The sequence below is a fragment of the Dipodomys ordii genome, unplaced genomic scaffold (assembly GCF_000151885.1).
Source record: "Dipodomys ordii isolate 6190 unplaced genomic scaffold, Dord_2.0 Scaffold40, whole genome shotgun sequence".
Taxonomy (NCBI): domain Eukaryota; kingdom Metazoa; phylum Chordata; class Mammalia; order Rodentia; family Heteromyidae; genus Dipodomys; species Dipodomys ordii.
The window spans coordinates 10,420,471-10,437,662 of record NW_012267256.1 but is presented as its reverse complement, the minus strand read 5'-3'; the positions used below and the strand labels follow the sequence as shown (position 1 = coordinate 10,437,662).

Below are 17,192 nucleotides of genomic sequence, written 5' to 3'. Positions count from 1 at the left end.
TCAAGTGGTAGAGCGCTAGCCTTGAGCTGAAGAGCTGAGGGACAGCGCCCAGGCCCAGAGTTCAGGCCCCATGACCGGACTGAAAAAAAAAAAAAAAAGAATGGTCAGCCAGGTGCCAATGGCTCACGCCTATAATCCTAGCTACTCAGGAGGCTGAGATCTGAGGATCGCTGTTCAAAAGCCAGCCCAGGCAGGAAAGTCCATAAGAGTCTTATCTCCAATAAACCATTCAGAAAACCCGAGGTGGTGCTGTGGCTCAAGTGGTAGAGTGCTCGCCTTGAGCTGAAGAGCTCAGAGACGTCACCCAGGCCCAGAGTTCAAGCCCCACCACTGACAAAAAGGGGGGGGGATAAGTCCAGAAAAGAAGATACATCGAGCTTTGTGAGAATTTTTTTCTGTGAAATTCTACTTTTGGGCTGAGGATGTAGCTCTGTGATAGAGCACGTGCCAAGCATGCATGAGTCATAGGTTCAATCCTCAGCACCTCAAATATCTTTCATTTCCTTTCTGGTTATTTATTAATATACAACAGTCCTGCCTGTCAGTGGCATGGTTCACACGTGTAATCCTAGCTGTTCAGGGGAGGATTGAGAGGTCCATGAGACTCTTATCTACACACACACACACACACACACACACACACACACACACACACACACACAGAAGTGGCACTGTGGCTTAAGTGGTAGAGCACGAGCCTTGAGAAAAAGAAGCTCAGGGACAGCACCAGGCTTTAGTTCATGCCCCAGGACCAGCACAAAAAAAGAAAAATCTAAGATTCTAGCAAGTTTTTGTATCTGAGGGTTATGTCTTCAAAACTAAAGCTGAGAAAATGTTTAAGTACTTATTTATTTAAAGTAGTAAACATAGCCAGGTGCTGATAGCTCCTGCCTGTAATTCTAGCTACTTAGGAGGCTGAGATCTGAGGACCACAGTTCAAAGCCATCCCAGGCAGGAAAGTCTGTGAGACCCTTAAATCCAATTTAATCTCCAGAAAACTGGAAGTGGAGCTGTGCCTCGCAGTGTTAGAACACTAGCCTTGAGCAGAAAAGCTCAAGGACAGCATCCAGGCCTTGAGTTCAAGCCCTATAAACAACAAAATAAAACTAAACAGTAATTTTTAAAATATCTTAAGAATATAACTATTTCCAAAACAAAAATAAATTTAGTGAATAAGAGAACTATTTGTTTTGTCCGTTGTGGGGCTTGAATTCAGGGCCTGGGCACCCTCCCTGAGCTCTTTTGCTCTACCACTTTGAGACAGAGTGCCACTTCTGGTTTTCTGGTTGTTAATTGAAGATAAGAGTATCATGGACTGGCTGGATGCCCAGGCTGGCTTCGAACCACAGTCTTCAGATCTCAGCCTCCTGAGTAGCTAGGATTATAGACATGCGCCACTGGCACCTGACAAGAGAACTATTATGTTAGTTTTCTTTTCATCCAATGTCTAGATTAGTACAAGAAGTTGGATGCTCATATCTATGTCTGCATCTTTTTTTGTTTTATGACTTTAAAACAAAACTGTGCCTATACTAGGACTTGAACTCAGAGCTTTGCACTCTCCCTTGGCTTTTTTGCAAATCACAGGCATGCTACCACTTTTCCTGCTGATCCCAGGGCTTGAACTCAGGGCTTCATCTGCTTGAGGCTAGTGCTCTACCATTTGAGCCACAGCACCACTTCCAGGATTTTCTGAGTAGTTTACTAGAAACAAGAGTCTCAATCCTCCTATCTCAGCCTCCTGGGTAGCTACGATCACAGGTGTAAGCCACAAGCACCTAGCTGTACTACTCTTTTTGTTTATTTGTAGAACAAATAGGTATACAGAGGAGTTTCAATTTAACCTAGCTGTTGATCTGTAAGGGGATGACAGTTGTGATCCACTGATGCCAGTCTAGCTGGCTGTAACTTGACATGAGGTTCAAAAGGTTAGATGACCCTAGGCAACATTAATTGTTCCATCAGTCTGAGGAAGGCTTTTCGTTCAGGTCTCACAGAATACAGTGCTCCTACAGTTCTTTCACAACGCCATTCACGTGGCTCTGTGGACATCCAGGCGTCCTGATCCACTCTCAAATAGTCAAGGAGTTAGCGTTGGTGGTATAGGGGTGAGCATAGCTGCCTTCAAACAGTCAATCAAGGAAGAGGTTGTCAGAGATGAAATTGACCAGTGACTGAAAGATATATGTGTACCACTGCATGCTGGGCCGAGGCCGCAGTGGAGGGTGTGTAAAGCAGCCTGCTGGGGTATACGGTGGCCATGGTCTTCATGACAGATTTCTCCTTGGTGAACAGGCTCAGGCAGTACCAGGCGCTGAGGCCGCCCCTCACCCATCACGGTTGTGAAAGCAGCCTTGCTTTGCCTAATATAGAATGCAATCTGGTGTTCAGGGGAAGATTGAGTGAGAGCGAGCCCCCCAAATGGGTTTGGCTAAGTGGGTGCTGATAGGCTGCGTTTTTTATAGTGGAGGAGAGGGGAAGATCGCTAGCACAGGACAACGCCTTTCTTGCCTCTGTTCTTCTCCCCTAAATTATGCCCCGTTCCTTCTACACGTCTCCCGTGAACAGCCTCCCATCCTTTCTTCTTTCATCCACACAAGTGCTGTAAAAATGGATTAGCTGTGCATGAAGGAAAAAGAAAGGGATTAAACCTTCTGGGATTCGTGCTCGGATAAGCAGCTCTGGGCTATCCTAATTATTGAATGTGTTTTTAGGGTGGCTAATGATACTCTTTGATCAAGGGGGCAAAGAGAGAGGAAGATGTGGAAAAGATTGAATTAGCAGCTTATCATACGATTGTGAATGAGGTGAACCTGAGGAGGAAAAAATAAAGAGGAAAAAAAACCTTTCATTAAGATCATGGGAGTCTTAGACAACTTTTTGTGGAAAGAGAATCTCTTTGGGATTCGAACCCGTGGCTTTGAAGTTAGGGGCCTATTCCTACAATGTAGGTCTCTTTGGTGATTTCCTGGGAATCCGCTGTTGACTGTGGGAAGGTGCTTATTTGAGACGGTGGTGGTTTCATGGCTTCACAGGAGAATGCTGGATTCCCCACTAGCCAAAGGCTCTGCTCCAGTGCAAACAAACAACAACACAGAATAACACCATTGGTTCCTAAGCATCTGAATCAGAAATGCCTTTCCTTCACCAAAGGATCACATTGTTGGGCACTAGAGTTTTAGAAAGGGTAAACAAAGGCCCTTTTTCTCCAGAAATGCCTGACTCCTTAAGTTATTAACCAAACAGCATTCTTAAGACACGTGAAAAGGCTAAATAATAATAATAATAATAAATCATTGTCACTCCTGAGCCCCTTAACATCTCCAAGCTATTTCTATTTTTGAATTAAAGGTGACATATACCTCAGTTTAATGAGGTGACCTGTCGGTCTGATTAGGAAGTCTCTCATAGGAACTTTTTTTTTTTAACAACACTAATTGCTGTTTAAGGATTCACTTAGGGGTTGGGGATTTGGCTCAGTGAATGCTTGCCTGGCAAGTGCAAGGCCCTGGGTTCAGTCTTCAGCTGGGGAGGGGTGGAGAGCTAGAAAGACCTCGCTGGGTGCTGATAGTCACACCTGTAATCCTAGCTACTCAGGAAGCTGAGTACTGAGGATCAAGGTTCAAAGCCAGCCAAGGTAGAAAAGTCCCCAAGAGACTATCTCCAAATTAACCACACAAAAACCGGAAGTGGCACTGTGGCTCAAAGTGGTAATGAGCTAGCCTTGAGCAAAAGAGCTCAGAAACACTGTCTGGGCCCCAAGTTCAAGTCTCATGACCAACCAAAAAAAAGGGGGGGACTAGCTTAGAAACTTGGAGCTGGAGATAAAGAAGCACTGTGGCCTTTCAGTTTCATGAAAGCCTGAGTGAACTGGCATGATAGTTTGTAGGGCCACAGCCTGACTGGCACGTTCTTCAAAATGCCTGTGTCTCCTATTCCCCCCCCCCCTTCCTGCCCCTCTCCTCCCCCACCGCCCCAGGCTATCCATGGGACATTCTGCCATTGCCCCTCCTTTGTCTCCTATAAGTAATCTGTCCCTCTAGACACTGTCCCTCTGGCTTTGCTTTCTGGATTCCTCTTCCTCGTCATAAAAGGCCAGCATTTACAGAGCTCCTGACATTTTTCCAATGCTACTAGTAGAAACTAGTAGTTTCTACTAGTGTGAACTTGAGAATGACAGGTTCCAAGCCTGAAGAAATGAACGGCGTCTTAAACCGGACAGAACAAATGAGAGTTTTAGAGAGAATGAATGTCTGAGATACCCATCGACCTGGTAAACAGGACCGTCCTCTCTCATACCCTTCCTTTCCCTTCTGGGTTACAATGGGAAAATGCATAATAAGAAATAAAAGCCTAGCAGGGCGCTGGTGGCTCACGCCTGTAATCCCAGCTACTCAGGAGGCTGAGATCTGAGGATCGTGGTTCAAAGCCCTGGGCAGGAAAGTCTGTAAGACTCTTATCTTCAATAAACCACCAGAAAACTGGAAATGGCGCTGTGGCTCAAGTGGTAGAGTGCTAGCCTTGAGCTGAAGAGCTGAGGGACAGCGCCCAGGCCCAGAGTTCAAACCCCACGACTGACAAAAAAAAATAAGTAAATAAAAGAAATAAAAGCCTGGTCAGGAGGCTGAGATCTGAGGATCATGGTTTGAAGCCAGCCTGGGCTAGAAAGTCCACGAGACTCTTACCTCCAGGTAAGCACCAGAAAGCCAAAGCCAGAAGTGGAGCTGTGGCTTAAGTGATAGAGCACTAGCCTTGAAGAAAACCAAATAAAACAATACAAAACTCAAGACCAGCACCGAGGCCCTGAATTCAAGCCCCAGGGCCAGCATAGAAATAAATAAACAAATAAATAAAGCTTATTGAGTATATATGACCCGAGTGGGAGGAGGATTCTGTAGCTGGGATGTTAGTAAGGTCCTGGGCTTTCCCCAGCTCATCTCCTCTGGGTACTAATAGCCAATTGCCTCAAACTAGACGGCTTACACAATCGAGCTTTGTTGTCTTCCTGTTCTAGAGGCCTAACATGAAGGTGTCCGCAGTGCCTTGCTCTTTGAAGCAGTGGTAGGTAAGGGTTCCTACCTGCCGTCTCCGACTCTAGTGCTCTTTAAGGGAGTTGTCCTCTCTGCTTCCTGGTTGGCATGGCTTTCTTCCTGTGATTCCCCGAGTTCAGTCTGTCCTCTCTTCTTCTTCTTCTTAGGACATCGGTCATGGCTTCAGGGCCTACCCTAGTGCATGTGATCCCGTCTGACCTGATTGCATTTGCAGGTACCCTATTTTTAAATAATGTCACGTTCAGTTGTCCCAGGTGGATAGGAATTCTCAGGGGACTGAAAATCCCACTGCATGGCGGTTCCAGAGGTGTTGAGCCTCGCTCACACGCGTACATCCATTTCCCTCATCCATTCTCCCCTTCTCCCTGGCTAAGCTGTTGTGAGGCTGGGTAGATAGTTCCAAGTTGTTTTCTGTTGCCCATCAAACGTTCACATACCCTGCTGCACTGTTGGTGGGAATGTAAACTAGTCCGACCACTCCTGGACAGCAGTGTGGAGATACCTCAGAAAACTAGACATAAATCTTCCCTGTGATCTAGCCACTCCTGGGCACCTACCCAGAACATCACAAACCAGGATATCATAAAGACACCTGCACATCCGTGTGCATTGCCTTACTTTTCACACTAGCCTAGATGTGGAACCAGACCAGGTGCCCCCACAATAGATGAGTAGATCCAAAAAAATGTGGTACCTATACACAATGGACTTTTACACAGCCATTAGAAAGAATATTATTACATCACTTGCAAAGAAATGGATGGAGCTAGAGCAAATCATGTTAAGTGAGACACGCCAAATGGCGCGTGTAATCTCTCATATGAGTAAGCGAGATCTAAAATACTGGAACATGCGCAATTATACAGGACTCTGGGCATTCACACACAGTGAGACTCTTAGGAAAGGAATCCAAAGGTGGAATGCCTGTGTGCATCTGACTACACAAAATAATGCTTGTCGAAATTAACTCCGGGAAATGGAAACAAATTTTTTGTTTAAAAAAAAAAAAAAGTTGTCAGGTAAATGTATTAACAGACTCCACTGCAAGTATATATATTAGAAATCAAGTGCTGGGTGAGGGCGGGGGAGGTGGGAATGTTTGGTAGTTTTAGGAGTTTCCTCTGATCTCATTCACAGGGCCCTGCCCTTCCCCTCTGAGCATCCTGTCAGTCTTCTATATTAATGTAGGAGAGACTGGAGCCACGATCCCAGTGTCCCCCTCCTAAGGGGGTTGGGAGTTAGAATCAAGCATACTTTTCCTCTGATCTAGAAGCAAAACTAAAGTGAACCCCTGTGATGATCCTCCACCGGTACTGCCCAGAGCTTGTGATCAAGGGCCTTCTTTCTGCCATCCCTCTGCTGCCACCTATTGGTAGAAAGGCAGCACTGCCCAAGGCGGAGAAGAAGTGACTTAGCAGGACCTTGAATTGGTGTTTAATTAAGAGTGAGTTCAGGGCTCAATGGACTATTTCCAGCACTGCGCATGCAAGTTCAGCAGGGAGCATGTTCTTCGGCTGTCCAAAGCCAGATCACCCTGACGGGCCCAGCATCTACCACCTTTCAAATTGGCCTTGAGACGACAATTATTATGGAGGCACTGTGGGAAGGTGCTAATTTGTTCTTGGACCCTAGCACACCCCTCCTTATCTATCAGGGCCAGTTCCACTTGAGTCTCTTAGAAAGGGGCCCCTTGGTAGTTTGGAGATTCCACACAGATAATGCTTCTCCTGTTTAAGCAGCCGCTTCAACGGTCTCAGCAAATACATCGTGGATAAAGGCTCTCTTGTCTTGCCGTCTGTGACAGGTCCTCATTTACAGTCCCCAGATTCCTAGCTGATTGTGGCTTTTGAAATCATTCTCAAGAGAGAATAAATATAATAAAAAACAAAAATCCTCGGCGCTGTTGGCTCGCTCCTATAATCCTAGCTACTCAGAAGGCTAAGATCTGAGGACTAAGGTTGAGAGTAGCCTAGAAGGAGAAATCTGTAAGACTCCTATCTCCAGTGAACCAGCAAAAAGCCAGAAGTGGAGGTACAGCTCAAGTGAGAAGACACCAGTCAAGAGCAAAAAGTCCAAAAAGGCAAGATCAAAGGGTTAGTATACTAGACTAGAGCAAGAAAAGCTCAGTGACGGCACCCAGGCCCTGAGTTTAAGCTCCATGTCCCACAAGACAAACACACAAAGTTTTCATACTATCCTGTAAGATAGGGTGTGTTACTTCTATTTCACAGGTGATAAGAATCCCAAAGGTTAAACAACTTGCATGATGTCATGTGGCAGTAATGACTAGAACGTTAATAGATTTGTGCCAATCGATCTCTCTACAGACAAACTGGCTTTGATTTTAAAGGATTACCATTTTAGCTTAGATAATCTGCTAGATGTTCCTTCTGCCTAGCCACAGGGACACTAATTAGAAATGCCTGTGGTATTTGGGAGTTGGTGACTGTTTTGTTGGGGTTTTGGTTTGTTTTTTATTTGTCAGTTGTGAGGCTTGAACTTAGGGCCTGGGCACTGTCGTTGAGCTCTTCAGCTCAAGGCTACAGCCATAGCACCACTTCCAGGTTTCTGGTGGTGAATTGGAGATTAAAGTCTCATGGACTTTTCTGCTGGCTTTGAGCCCTGATCCTCAGATGCCAGTCTCCTGAGTAGCTAGGATTACAGGTGTGAGCCACCAGTGCCCAGCTTAAGACTATGTTTGAGATATTCTTTCAAATCCAGGTCTAACAGAGCTTGCTCAGCACTCCCTTTAGCCCTGTGCAGGAGGAGACGGGTATGTCTTAATCAGCCCTGCTTCCTAGTGTCATACTGTGTTGTAATTGGTATTGACTTGTGATAAAGGTTGGGTCCCCAGAGGAGCAGATGCTATGCTAATTATTGCAGAAGAATCTCAAGCTTCATGCACCCCATTTCTACCTGCATCTTTTCCAGATGACACACTGGGAGAAATAATGAGCGTGGGGGCCCACGCATGGGCCTGGGTTATAATTTGGTGCCAAAACTTCATCTCATATCTGCTCTCTTCCTCTTTCCCAACCTCCCCTATAGTAAGCACGCCGATCAGACACAAATGCAGTTGTAAGAAGGAAGTCTGTCCATTCCAGAATTCTCCACAGGAACTTGGCTGAATCCTGATACACACAGAGGAAAAAGCAACTAGACGTCAGAGTCTGCGCCATGTTGAGGAAGCCCTGGTCCACAGGCCCAGTTGTGAATGGGATGTAAAAACACCACACTATTCTATCACTTGCTGTTGCTTGCTGACTTCCAAGAGCTGCATGAACTTTATTGACCTGCTTTCTAGACCATTGCCAATCACCTTCTGGAAGTGTTATTTTCCTATGGACACTTGCACACTTTCATTTCGCATGTATCCCGTGATTGCACATAAGCAGCCTATGAAACCAACCTGCTTTGATATTTTTTTAAATCCATCCAGACAACATGAGAAAGTATAAATTATCTCTCTTTTGTTTTGCAAAATTAGAATCATAGCCCACGTCATTAAAAGTTTAAATTGATTTCTTTGAAGATCAGAGTCGTAGCTCCGCCTCTACTTTATAGAAAACCAGCTTCTTCTTATAAAGGCTTTTCACCGTTTACCAGTGAAATGAGAAGAGCAAAGCTATTTATAAAAGGCCTTACATCGTGTACATATGTTGTCTTTGAAATATTTGTGATCTAGTTTATTGCTTGTAAAAGAGAAATTATATAATTTATTTAGTAAATACAGCTGTAAACTATAGTTTTATTGAAGGAAATAAAATATTTTGTTCTCACTTGTGGTCAGGCATTGGTTTCAGTGATTTATATTCACTACATGAGTGTGTGTGTATGTGTGTGTGTGTGTTGTTGGGGATCCAACCCAGGACCTTACACATACCAAGCAAATGCTGTATCACTGAGTTATATTCACAACCCATGATATTTTTATTAATTAAAAAGAAATAACCCAAATAGGATCACAGCACAAAATATGGATATATTAAAAAGTCACAATGAAGCACATAATTCTGTACAATTATTATAAAACTAATACAAATGAAAAATTGGAAATTAAAAGCATGGTGAACTTTGGAATATTAAAATGGAAGAAACTGGTTTTTTAAAAGGGATAGGGCTGGGAATGTGGTTTAGTGGTAGAGTGCTTGCCTAGCATGCATGAAGCCCTGGGTTCGATTCCTCAGCACCACATAAGCAGAAAAAGCCAGAAGTGGCACTGTGGCTCAAGTCGAAGAGCGCTAGCCTTGAGCAAAAAGAAGCTCAAAGACAATGCCTGGGCCTGAGGGGGGGAAAACAACTTGGGAATGTGGTTTCATGGTAGAGTGCTTGCCTAGCATGCATGAAGCCCTGGGTTCGATTCCTCAGTACCACACAAACAGAAAAGGCCAGAAGTGGTGCTGTGGTTCAAGTGGTAGAGTGCTAGCCTTGAGCAAAAAGAAGCTCAAGCACAATGCCTGGGCCTGAGTTCAAGCCCCAGGACTGGGGGGAAAAAAAAGTTGGGAATGTGGTTTTGTGTTAGAGTGCTTGCCTAGCGTGCATGAAGCCCTAGGTTCAATTCCTCAGTGCCACATAAACAGAAAAAGCCAGAAGTGGCACTGTGGCTCAAGTGGTAGAGTGCTAGACTTGAGCAAAAAGAAGCTCAGGGCCAGTGCTCCAGACCCTGAGTTCAAGCCCCAGGATTGACAGGGGGGGACATAAATGATATGATTCCATATATATGACATTTCTAAAAAGAGAAAATTTATGGAAACAGAAAACATGGTGATTGTCTGTGGCTGGCAGTGATGGGAATTTGGAGAAATGGGAAATGGCTGTCAGTGCACATTGAGTTTCTTTCTTTTTGGCTTAAAACATCAAATAGAATTTATTTCTCCAAAACAAGATAGAAAAGAAAAGACATAACTTCAGCATGCCCCATGTTTGGAATTCATAAATATACCAAGGCCCTTGACAAAAAAAAAATTGATAGATGAGATTCTCAGTCCTGAAAAAATACTCGATGGCAGATTCTGCCCAACAGATCCTAGAGACATTCCCAAATGTTCTTGTATATTAGTCAGCCATTACTATGTTTGATTTTGGGATACCAAAATCAAAATAGCTCTCGATACTACAGTTTTACTTCTCACTCCTTTCTGAGGCCACACCGAGCTATGCTCCAGGGTTTTCTTTCTTTTAGAATCCAGAGCAGCCCCTCTTGGGGCCCAGCCACATTTATAGCAGAAAAAAAGATGGGTGCTCACAAAGTTTCTCCTTCATGGGGCTATTCTGGCGGTCCCTTGCCCCACGCGAGTGACAGAGGAATTGGTGAAACCTTGAAACAATCAATGTGGACACACCACCTGGAGAATGTCCCTAAAAGCAGAGTTCTAACGATGCTGAGGTTTGGGGAAGTCACAAGAAAGCCAAATAACCAAGGCAGCTGCAGAAAAGCCTTCCTGATGAGTAAGATGCTCAGGATAAAATACCTCAGGTTAAAGAAATCCACTTTACCGTAAGCAGACACGATGCTCACAATGTAGCCTAGAGCCCTGGTAACTCAGCCCTAGTAAGTAGCAAGTTCACCGGCAGGTAGAGTACTAGGAGTGCATCCTGGGTTAGGATGTTGTGTTAGGTCCTCTTGAGCTGCTGAAAGAGAACACTACGGGGGATGTAATTATAAAGAACACACATGGGTTTCTCACACTCTAGAGGCTGAGAAGTCCATGAGCAAGGCATGATCATGAGCAAGTCCCTGATCCATTGAGGGCTTTTGTGGCACAGACAGAAGAGCAAGAAGAGAGCCAGCTTCCACCTACTTTTTTCCTGTAGCCCTGATATCTGAATGAGGACAAGAGTCCTCATGACCTAATCCCCCCTAGATGACCCCACGCCCCCACCTTGCTCTGGGGTGGCAGTTCCATCCATGAATGGTGGAGAACCCATTCAGACTACAGGACATAGCCACAGAGCATGCTAAAGGTAAGAGGCTGAACCTTTTCTGCCTTTCTCTCCCTAGTGTTCCTATGGACTAGAATTCTCTCTCCCCCCATCGACTCAGCTTGCTGAGTTCCTCCTCTTCCCTTCCTGTGGTAATGCTACGCTTGTCCCTCAGCTGGAATTTAGTTCGCCATGCTGATTCCTAAGGGGGTCACTAGTGGAGATTAACAGGACCATGAAACAAGAGATACAAGTTGGATATCCTTTGTATTCATGACTGGGTTCTCTTTCCTATAAAGAGAATGGCTACGACTTCCATCAAGACACAGCGACCTTGAACCAAGAAACGTTAAGGACTCTTATTTTAAGGCCTCACTCAAATATCATTCCTATGCCGTGAATTTCCCTCCTCTGGTCCCTAGGCCTGTACCCCTACCTGGACAGCCTGTGGTTCCCTTTCCACTTTAGAAAACCGCAACACTTGGCACTGTTTGTGAATAATTCAGGTATTGCTTACATGAGCTAGAGTGCCCAACTTGTTTGATGATGGTGGTGGTGGTCATGGGGTTTGAACTCAAGGCCTCAGTGCTGTCCTTGAGTTTTTCTGTTCAAGGCTAGTGCTCTACCACTTTGAGCCATAGCTCTACTACTGGTTTTCTGGTGGTTAATGGAGATAAGAGTCTCATGGCCTTTCCTGCCTGGGCTGGCTTTGAACCAAGATCCCCAGATCTCAGCCTCCTGAGTAGCTGGGATTACAGGCATGAGCCACCAGCACCTAGCTTGTGTATGCACCTAGCACCTAGAATAAGATGAAAGACATTTCCAACTAAACTATGAGCTTCTTCACGCCTTTTGCGATCACCACAGGTGATTTGTACATTTCTTTCCTTTGGGTTAGTGTAAGCTGTTCCCTCTTTCCCTCTCATTCACTCCCTCCCATCACTGACCTTGAATTGCTTAGTTTGTTTCCATCAATGTCCAGTGCAGCTGATGGGCCTCTCTGCTGTATGTTTTCCCCTGTTTCCCTGATTCTGTGCCCTCCTCCTAGCTTCCCTCAGATGTGTGCAGATAGACAGACAGACAGACAGACAGACAGACAGACAGACAGACAGACAGACAGATAGATAGATAGATACCATATATGTGGTCAAGAGCATGGAGTCATTTAGAAATTGAGTGGAAGTCCTTTGTTTCTTGAGTTCTGTTGACTTTGTCGTATCTCCTTGCATTTTGGATTTAGCATCCACATATCAGGGAGACCATGTGCCATTTGTCTCTCTGCTCTTGTGAGCCTTAGTAATTTTTAAAGAACATAAATTTATTTTTTCACCATTTTAGAGGCTGGGAGTCCAAGATCAAAACATTGACAGGTTCAATGGCCTGGTAAGGCCCTAAAGTTGGCCTCCAAGATGGCGCCTGATGATTACATCCTCCAGAGGGTAAACACAGAGGTGAAGAGACAGAAAAAGAAAGAGGTCTCTCCTAGCTAGTTCCCTGGCCCTTTACAAGGCCCTAATTGCATTCGTGAGGGTAGAGCCTTCATGGCCTACTCACCTTCTTGCTTGATATTGTCCCATCAAGGATGAAATCTCAACATAGGCATGTGGTGACACACTGAAACCACAGTGTGTCGTATGCGCCTCCCACGGTTCTCTGTTTGGCCTGACTGGTGAGACGCACTCAAACTATCAATGGTATTCTCCTGGCCTCACAGTCCAGTGATGGCAGTCTTCCACCACACTCCCAAAACACTTTGGCCTTCGTGTCTCCTTGGATCTATCCAGAGCCTTATGAACCACTCCAGTCCAAGGCTGATGGATTTCTGCACCTCCTCCCTGCTTGCTGTCTTGGGAGACTCTTCATCAGCATGCTGAGGATTCTCTTCATCTCCTACCTACAGTGGGTCTCCTCTTTTTTTTTTTTTTGAGCCCTCTGGCTTCCCTTCTTAATTGACTAGGTGGTTTTCGTAAAGCACATTAAAGTCAAAGCTAAGGATGGGCACACGGCAGAACACAGGAAAGTTGCCCTGAGTCCTGAGCCCCTTGCTTCTAGAGTTCTTTTATGTGTCCTTCTGCTGAGTTCTCGGTGTGTGTGTGTGTGCGTGTGTGTGTGTGTGTGTGTGTGTGCATGTGTGTTGACAGGGATCAAACTTAAGACTTTGTGCATGCTAAGCAAGTCTTCCACTGTTCAAACCTCTTCCCTAAACTTCTTCCTTCCTTCTTTCCTTCCTTCTTTCCTTCTTCTTTCTCTCTGTTTCTGTTTCTGTTTCTCTCTTTCTTTCTCTCTCTCTTTCTTTCTCTCTCTTTCTTTTTCTTTCTGTCATGGGGCTTAAACTCAGGTCCTGGGCGCTATCCCTGACCTCTTCAGCTCAAGGCTAGCACTCTACCACTTTGAGCCACAGCTCCACTTCTGGTTTTCTGGTGGTTAACTGGAGATAAGAGTCTCATGGACTTTCCTGCCTGGATTGACTTTGAACCACGATCCTCAGATCTCAGCCTCCTGAGTAGCTAGGATGACAGGCGTGAGCCACCAACCCCTGGCAGGGCATCTCATTTTTAAAGTTCTCCGGGGGGATTCTAATGAAGACACCCCTTAGCATCACCAAATCAACCTGTGACAGTGTCTGCTTTGACCTGCATTGTAATGGCCTACAGAAATCATCTTGCAAATGTAAAATTCCATCCGTCTTCATTGGCCCCAAATCCTGCAGCTCGCAGTTTCTGCAGCAGTATCTGCACACAGTCGGCCTCTCTTCCCACAGGACATCAGTCACCTGTGCTGAATCGCAGCTGAACCTTGGCTCTGCATTCTTCTCTAAGCCCTCAGGCTCCCGCTCTATCTCCACAGTGCAGGGGAGAGAAGAAGTGACAGTTGCTGTTTATCTTCCATTTGCACTGTGGGTTTTCTTACATCAGCACTAGGAGATGAGTAATGACGCGCTTTGTGAAACCACAAAAAGAAAGTTAAAGGTAGCCCAAAAAGGCCAGGAGTGCTGAGCCTACCAACTCATTCTACCTCCTGCCTGGGCTGGGCTGGGCTAGGTACTTGCCCCTGACCTAAATCCATTCACGTTTTCCCACCCCAGCACCAAAATGTCTGTGGCCCAGAGAACAAAGAGTTAAAAAACAAGAGGTCTCAACTCAGTTATCTTAATAATTATCTCTCCACGACAAAAGAACACTATAGAGCTACAATAAGAAAAAGGTGCTGGGTGCCAGTGGCTCACGTCTGTAATCCTAGCTACTCTGGAGGCTGAGATGTGAGGATCACCGTTCAAAGCCAGCCCAGGCAGGAAAGTCCAGGAGACTCTTAATCTGCAATGTACTTGCAAAAACAAAAGTCTGAAGTGGAGCTGTGGTGTCAGTGATAGAACACTAGCTTCGAAGACAAAAAACACAAGGACAGTGCCCAAGCCCTGAATTCAAGCTCCAAGACTAAGACTAGAACACATACATACATACATACATAAGCAAACAAATAAAGCATCCAACAGCACCCAAGGGCCAGTTCCAGAATTCAGAAAATGCAAGACTTTTGAGCAGCTTGATCCTTTTCTAAGGGACTAAATGGGCCAGGGTTAAACCTGACTTGCAGGCTATAGAAACATTTATCTTGGAGTTTAAAGAAAAGAGGAAGTGGCGCTGTGGCTCAAGTGGTAGAGCACTAGCCTTGAGCTGAAGAGCTGAGGGACAGAGCCCAGGCCCAGAGTTCAAGCCCCACGACCAACAAAAAAAAAGAAAAAAGGAAGACTGCCATAAGAGGGTTAAATTGTGAGCCTTTCCCCTCCGGAGATCAGAGTCCACTCCAGGCAAGTCTGACTGTATGTGAGAGCTCCCCTTTCGGGTCCCCCACACACTGCACCATTCCTTCCGCAGCCTGCAGTCTGCCCAGACTGTCCCTTCTGCCTGCTCTCTCTTCCTCTGACGGATAGCTCTCATCTCTCAAGAGTCCCAAAGAATAGCCAAGTTAGGGAACCAACCCAGATGCCCTACAATGGATGAGTGGGTCCAAAACATGTGGTACCTATACACAATGGAATTTTACACTCCCATTAGAAATAATACTATTATGTCACTTGCAGGGAAATAGATGGCTCTAGAGCCAATCATGTTAAGTGAGGTAAGCCAACCTCAGAGGGACCAATGGCGCATAGGTGGAGGCTGGATCTAAAATACATGGGAACATGAAAAATTATACAAGACTCTAGGCATTCACACACAGTGAGCTTAAAAGAGAATACTCTTACAAAAAGAATGCAAAGACACAAAGCATCTGTGCCTCTGATCATATAAAATAACATTTCTCAAAATGAACTCCAGGAAATGAAACGGAGAGTTTTTTTTTGTCTTTGTTGCTGTTTTTGTTTTCTTTTCCTTTTGTCTTGTTGTTCATTTATCTGTCTTTGGGAGGGTAAGGGAAAGACAGAAATGAAGGGACAGAGGGTGAACAAATGCAGCAGTGGCACTCACTAGACACTATTTTGAAAATGAACGCTATGACTTGTGGGTAGGGATGGGAGGGTAAAACTGGGGGAGAGCAATGTCACTGTAACCCCTCTGTACATCACGTTTATAATAATGATGTTTAAAAATTAAAATGATAAAGAAAGACTCTCAAGGACTCAAACCCTCTTCACACCCCCTTGCTAAGATAATGTCCCTCCTATGTGGCTCTAAAGCACTCTGTAATTACCCCATCCTTGCACTTATGTGACTTCGTGAATGCTTTTAAATTATCTCTATCCTGCACAAGAATGTAGGCTGCAGGAGAGCATGCCGATTACCAATCTCGTTCACTACCCTGTCATCCAGAAGCACAATGCTGCATCTGTAGAAGCTCAATAGATAAGGCAGGCCAGACCAATGGATGGATGACAGCTGGGTGGATGGGCGGGTGAGTAGATGGGTGGGTAGATGAGGAGATGGGTGAATGGAGGTGGATAGCTGGGGGGTGAGGGGGTGAATAAATGGGGGTGGGATGGATGAATAGATGGACAGAAGGAAGGATGATTCACATAAACGCAAGCAAGAAAAAAAAGATGAGTGAAATGGAAGACTAAAGACTGGAATGAGAGAGGGAAATCTTGTAGATGAAGATGTCTGAGCAGGACCATTTTCTCCCTCCCTCCTCCGGTCTCCCGCAAATGTCTTCCATGGCTGAACCAGTTTTACAGAGAACTGGCAATGGAGGGAGAATGGAGGGAGAATGAGGGGAATGCAATTCGCAGAGATCAGATCTACTGCAGAATAGAGACACACAATCCAAGGGCAGAGGGCTGAACGTGGAACAGTGAATATACAAGAGAGGCTTGCTGAAGTTTGTCTGAGCAAGGCAATGAAGGGGGAGCCCAGAAACCAAGATTGAGCATGAATAGACCAGCTCAGGGAGAGAGAAGCCACCATTCGAACAGTTAATGACAATTATCTAAGCCTTGAACACGAGGGGGGAAGGAAGGGTGTTGGGCTGGGAATGTGGCTTAGTGTTAGAGTGCTTGCCTAGCCTGCATGAAGCCCTGGGTTCAATTCCTCAGTACCACATACGCAGAAAAAGCTAGAAGTGGTGCTGTGGCTCGTGGTAGAGTGCTAGCCTTGAACGAAAGAAGCTGGGGGACAGCGCCCAGGCCCTGAGTTCGAGCCCCAGGGCTGGCCTAAAATCCAGCTACACTAAAGTAGCAGTTCTCAAGGAGGGATGGTTTTACTACCCCTACATTCCACCCCATCTCCCACCCCTGTGACTTGCTGGATAGAAGACCTTCTGGGCAGAAGACTCCTCTTGCATTTCACTGACAATCCTGACAGATTCCCTCCTTGGGCACAGGGGCTGCCAGGTAGTGTTCAACTCCGCCAGAAAAAGAAAAAAACCCAGGCGCTGATGGCTGGCATCTGTCACCCCAGCTATTCCGGGAGGAGGAGATCTGAGGATCGCAGCGCAAAGCCAGCCTGAGTTTCCAGGAAGCCCAAACGAGACTCATCTCCAATGAACCACCAGAAAACCCACAGGCGGAGCCGTGGCGCAAAGCAGTAGCGCACTAGCCTTGAGCAGGGACAGTGCTCGGGCCCTGGGTTCAAGCCCCGCGACCGACCCAACACCCACACCCGGCTAAGGCTGCAGGAGCTGCGGCGTGCCGGTTCCCTGCGGGCTCTTTTGCCCACTAGTCCGTCTGCACCGCCAGGCGCGGGCACTGCGCTCAGTACGTGCACGCCGCAGCGCAGCCCCGCG

The 17,192-nt window shown here is 45.9% G+C and overlaps 2 protein-coding genes across 4 annotated transcripts in view; both read left to right on the top strand.

Annotated features, from left to right (window-relative positions):
- Positions 1–8,836, top strand: part of Pip5k1b (phosphatidylinositol-4-phosphate 5-kinase, type I, beta) — a 141,249-nt gene extending 132,413 nt beyond the window's left edge. For 2 of the 3 annotated variants that reach the window (XM_013018483.1, XM_013018482.1), the window contains exons 14-15: positions 5,198–5,265; positions 8,100–8,836. In XM_013018483.1, coding sequence (XP_012873937.1) covers positions 5,198–5,248 — 51 coding nt within the window. In that variant the 3' untranslated portion in view covers positions 5,249–5,265; positions 8,100–8,836. The remainder of the gene's footprint in view (positions 1–5,197; positions 5,266–8,099) is intronic. The other variant, XM_013018484.1, reaches the window with a different exon arrangement.
- A 3,546-nt stretch (positions 8,837–12,382) lies between these two features.
- Fxn (frataxin) overlaps positions 12,383–17,192 on the top strand; it is a 14,717-nt gene continuing 9,907 nt past the window's right edge. Inside the window, exon 1 of the mRNA XM_013018403.1 lies at positions 12,383–12,412. Coding sequence (XP_012873857.1) covers positions 12,383–12,412 — 30 coding nt within the window. The remainder of the gene's footprint in view (positions 12,413–17,192) is intronic.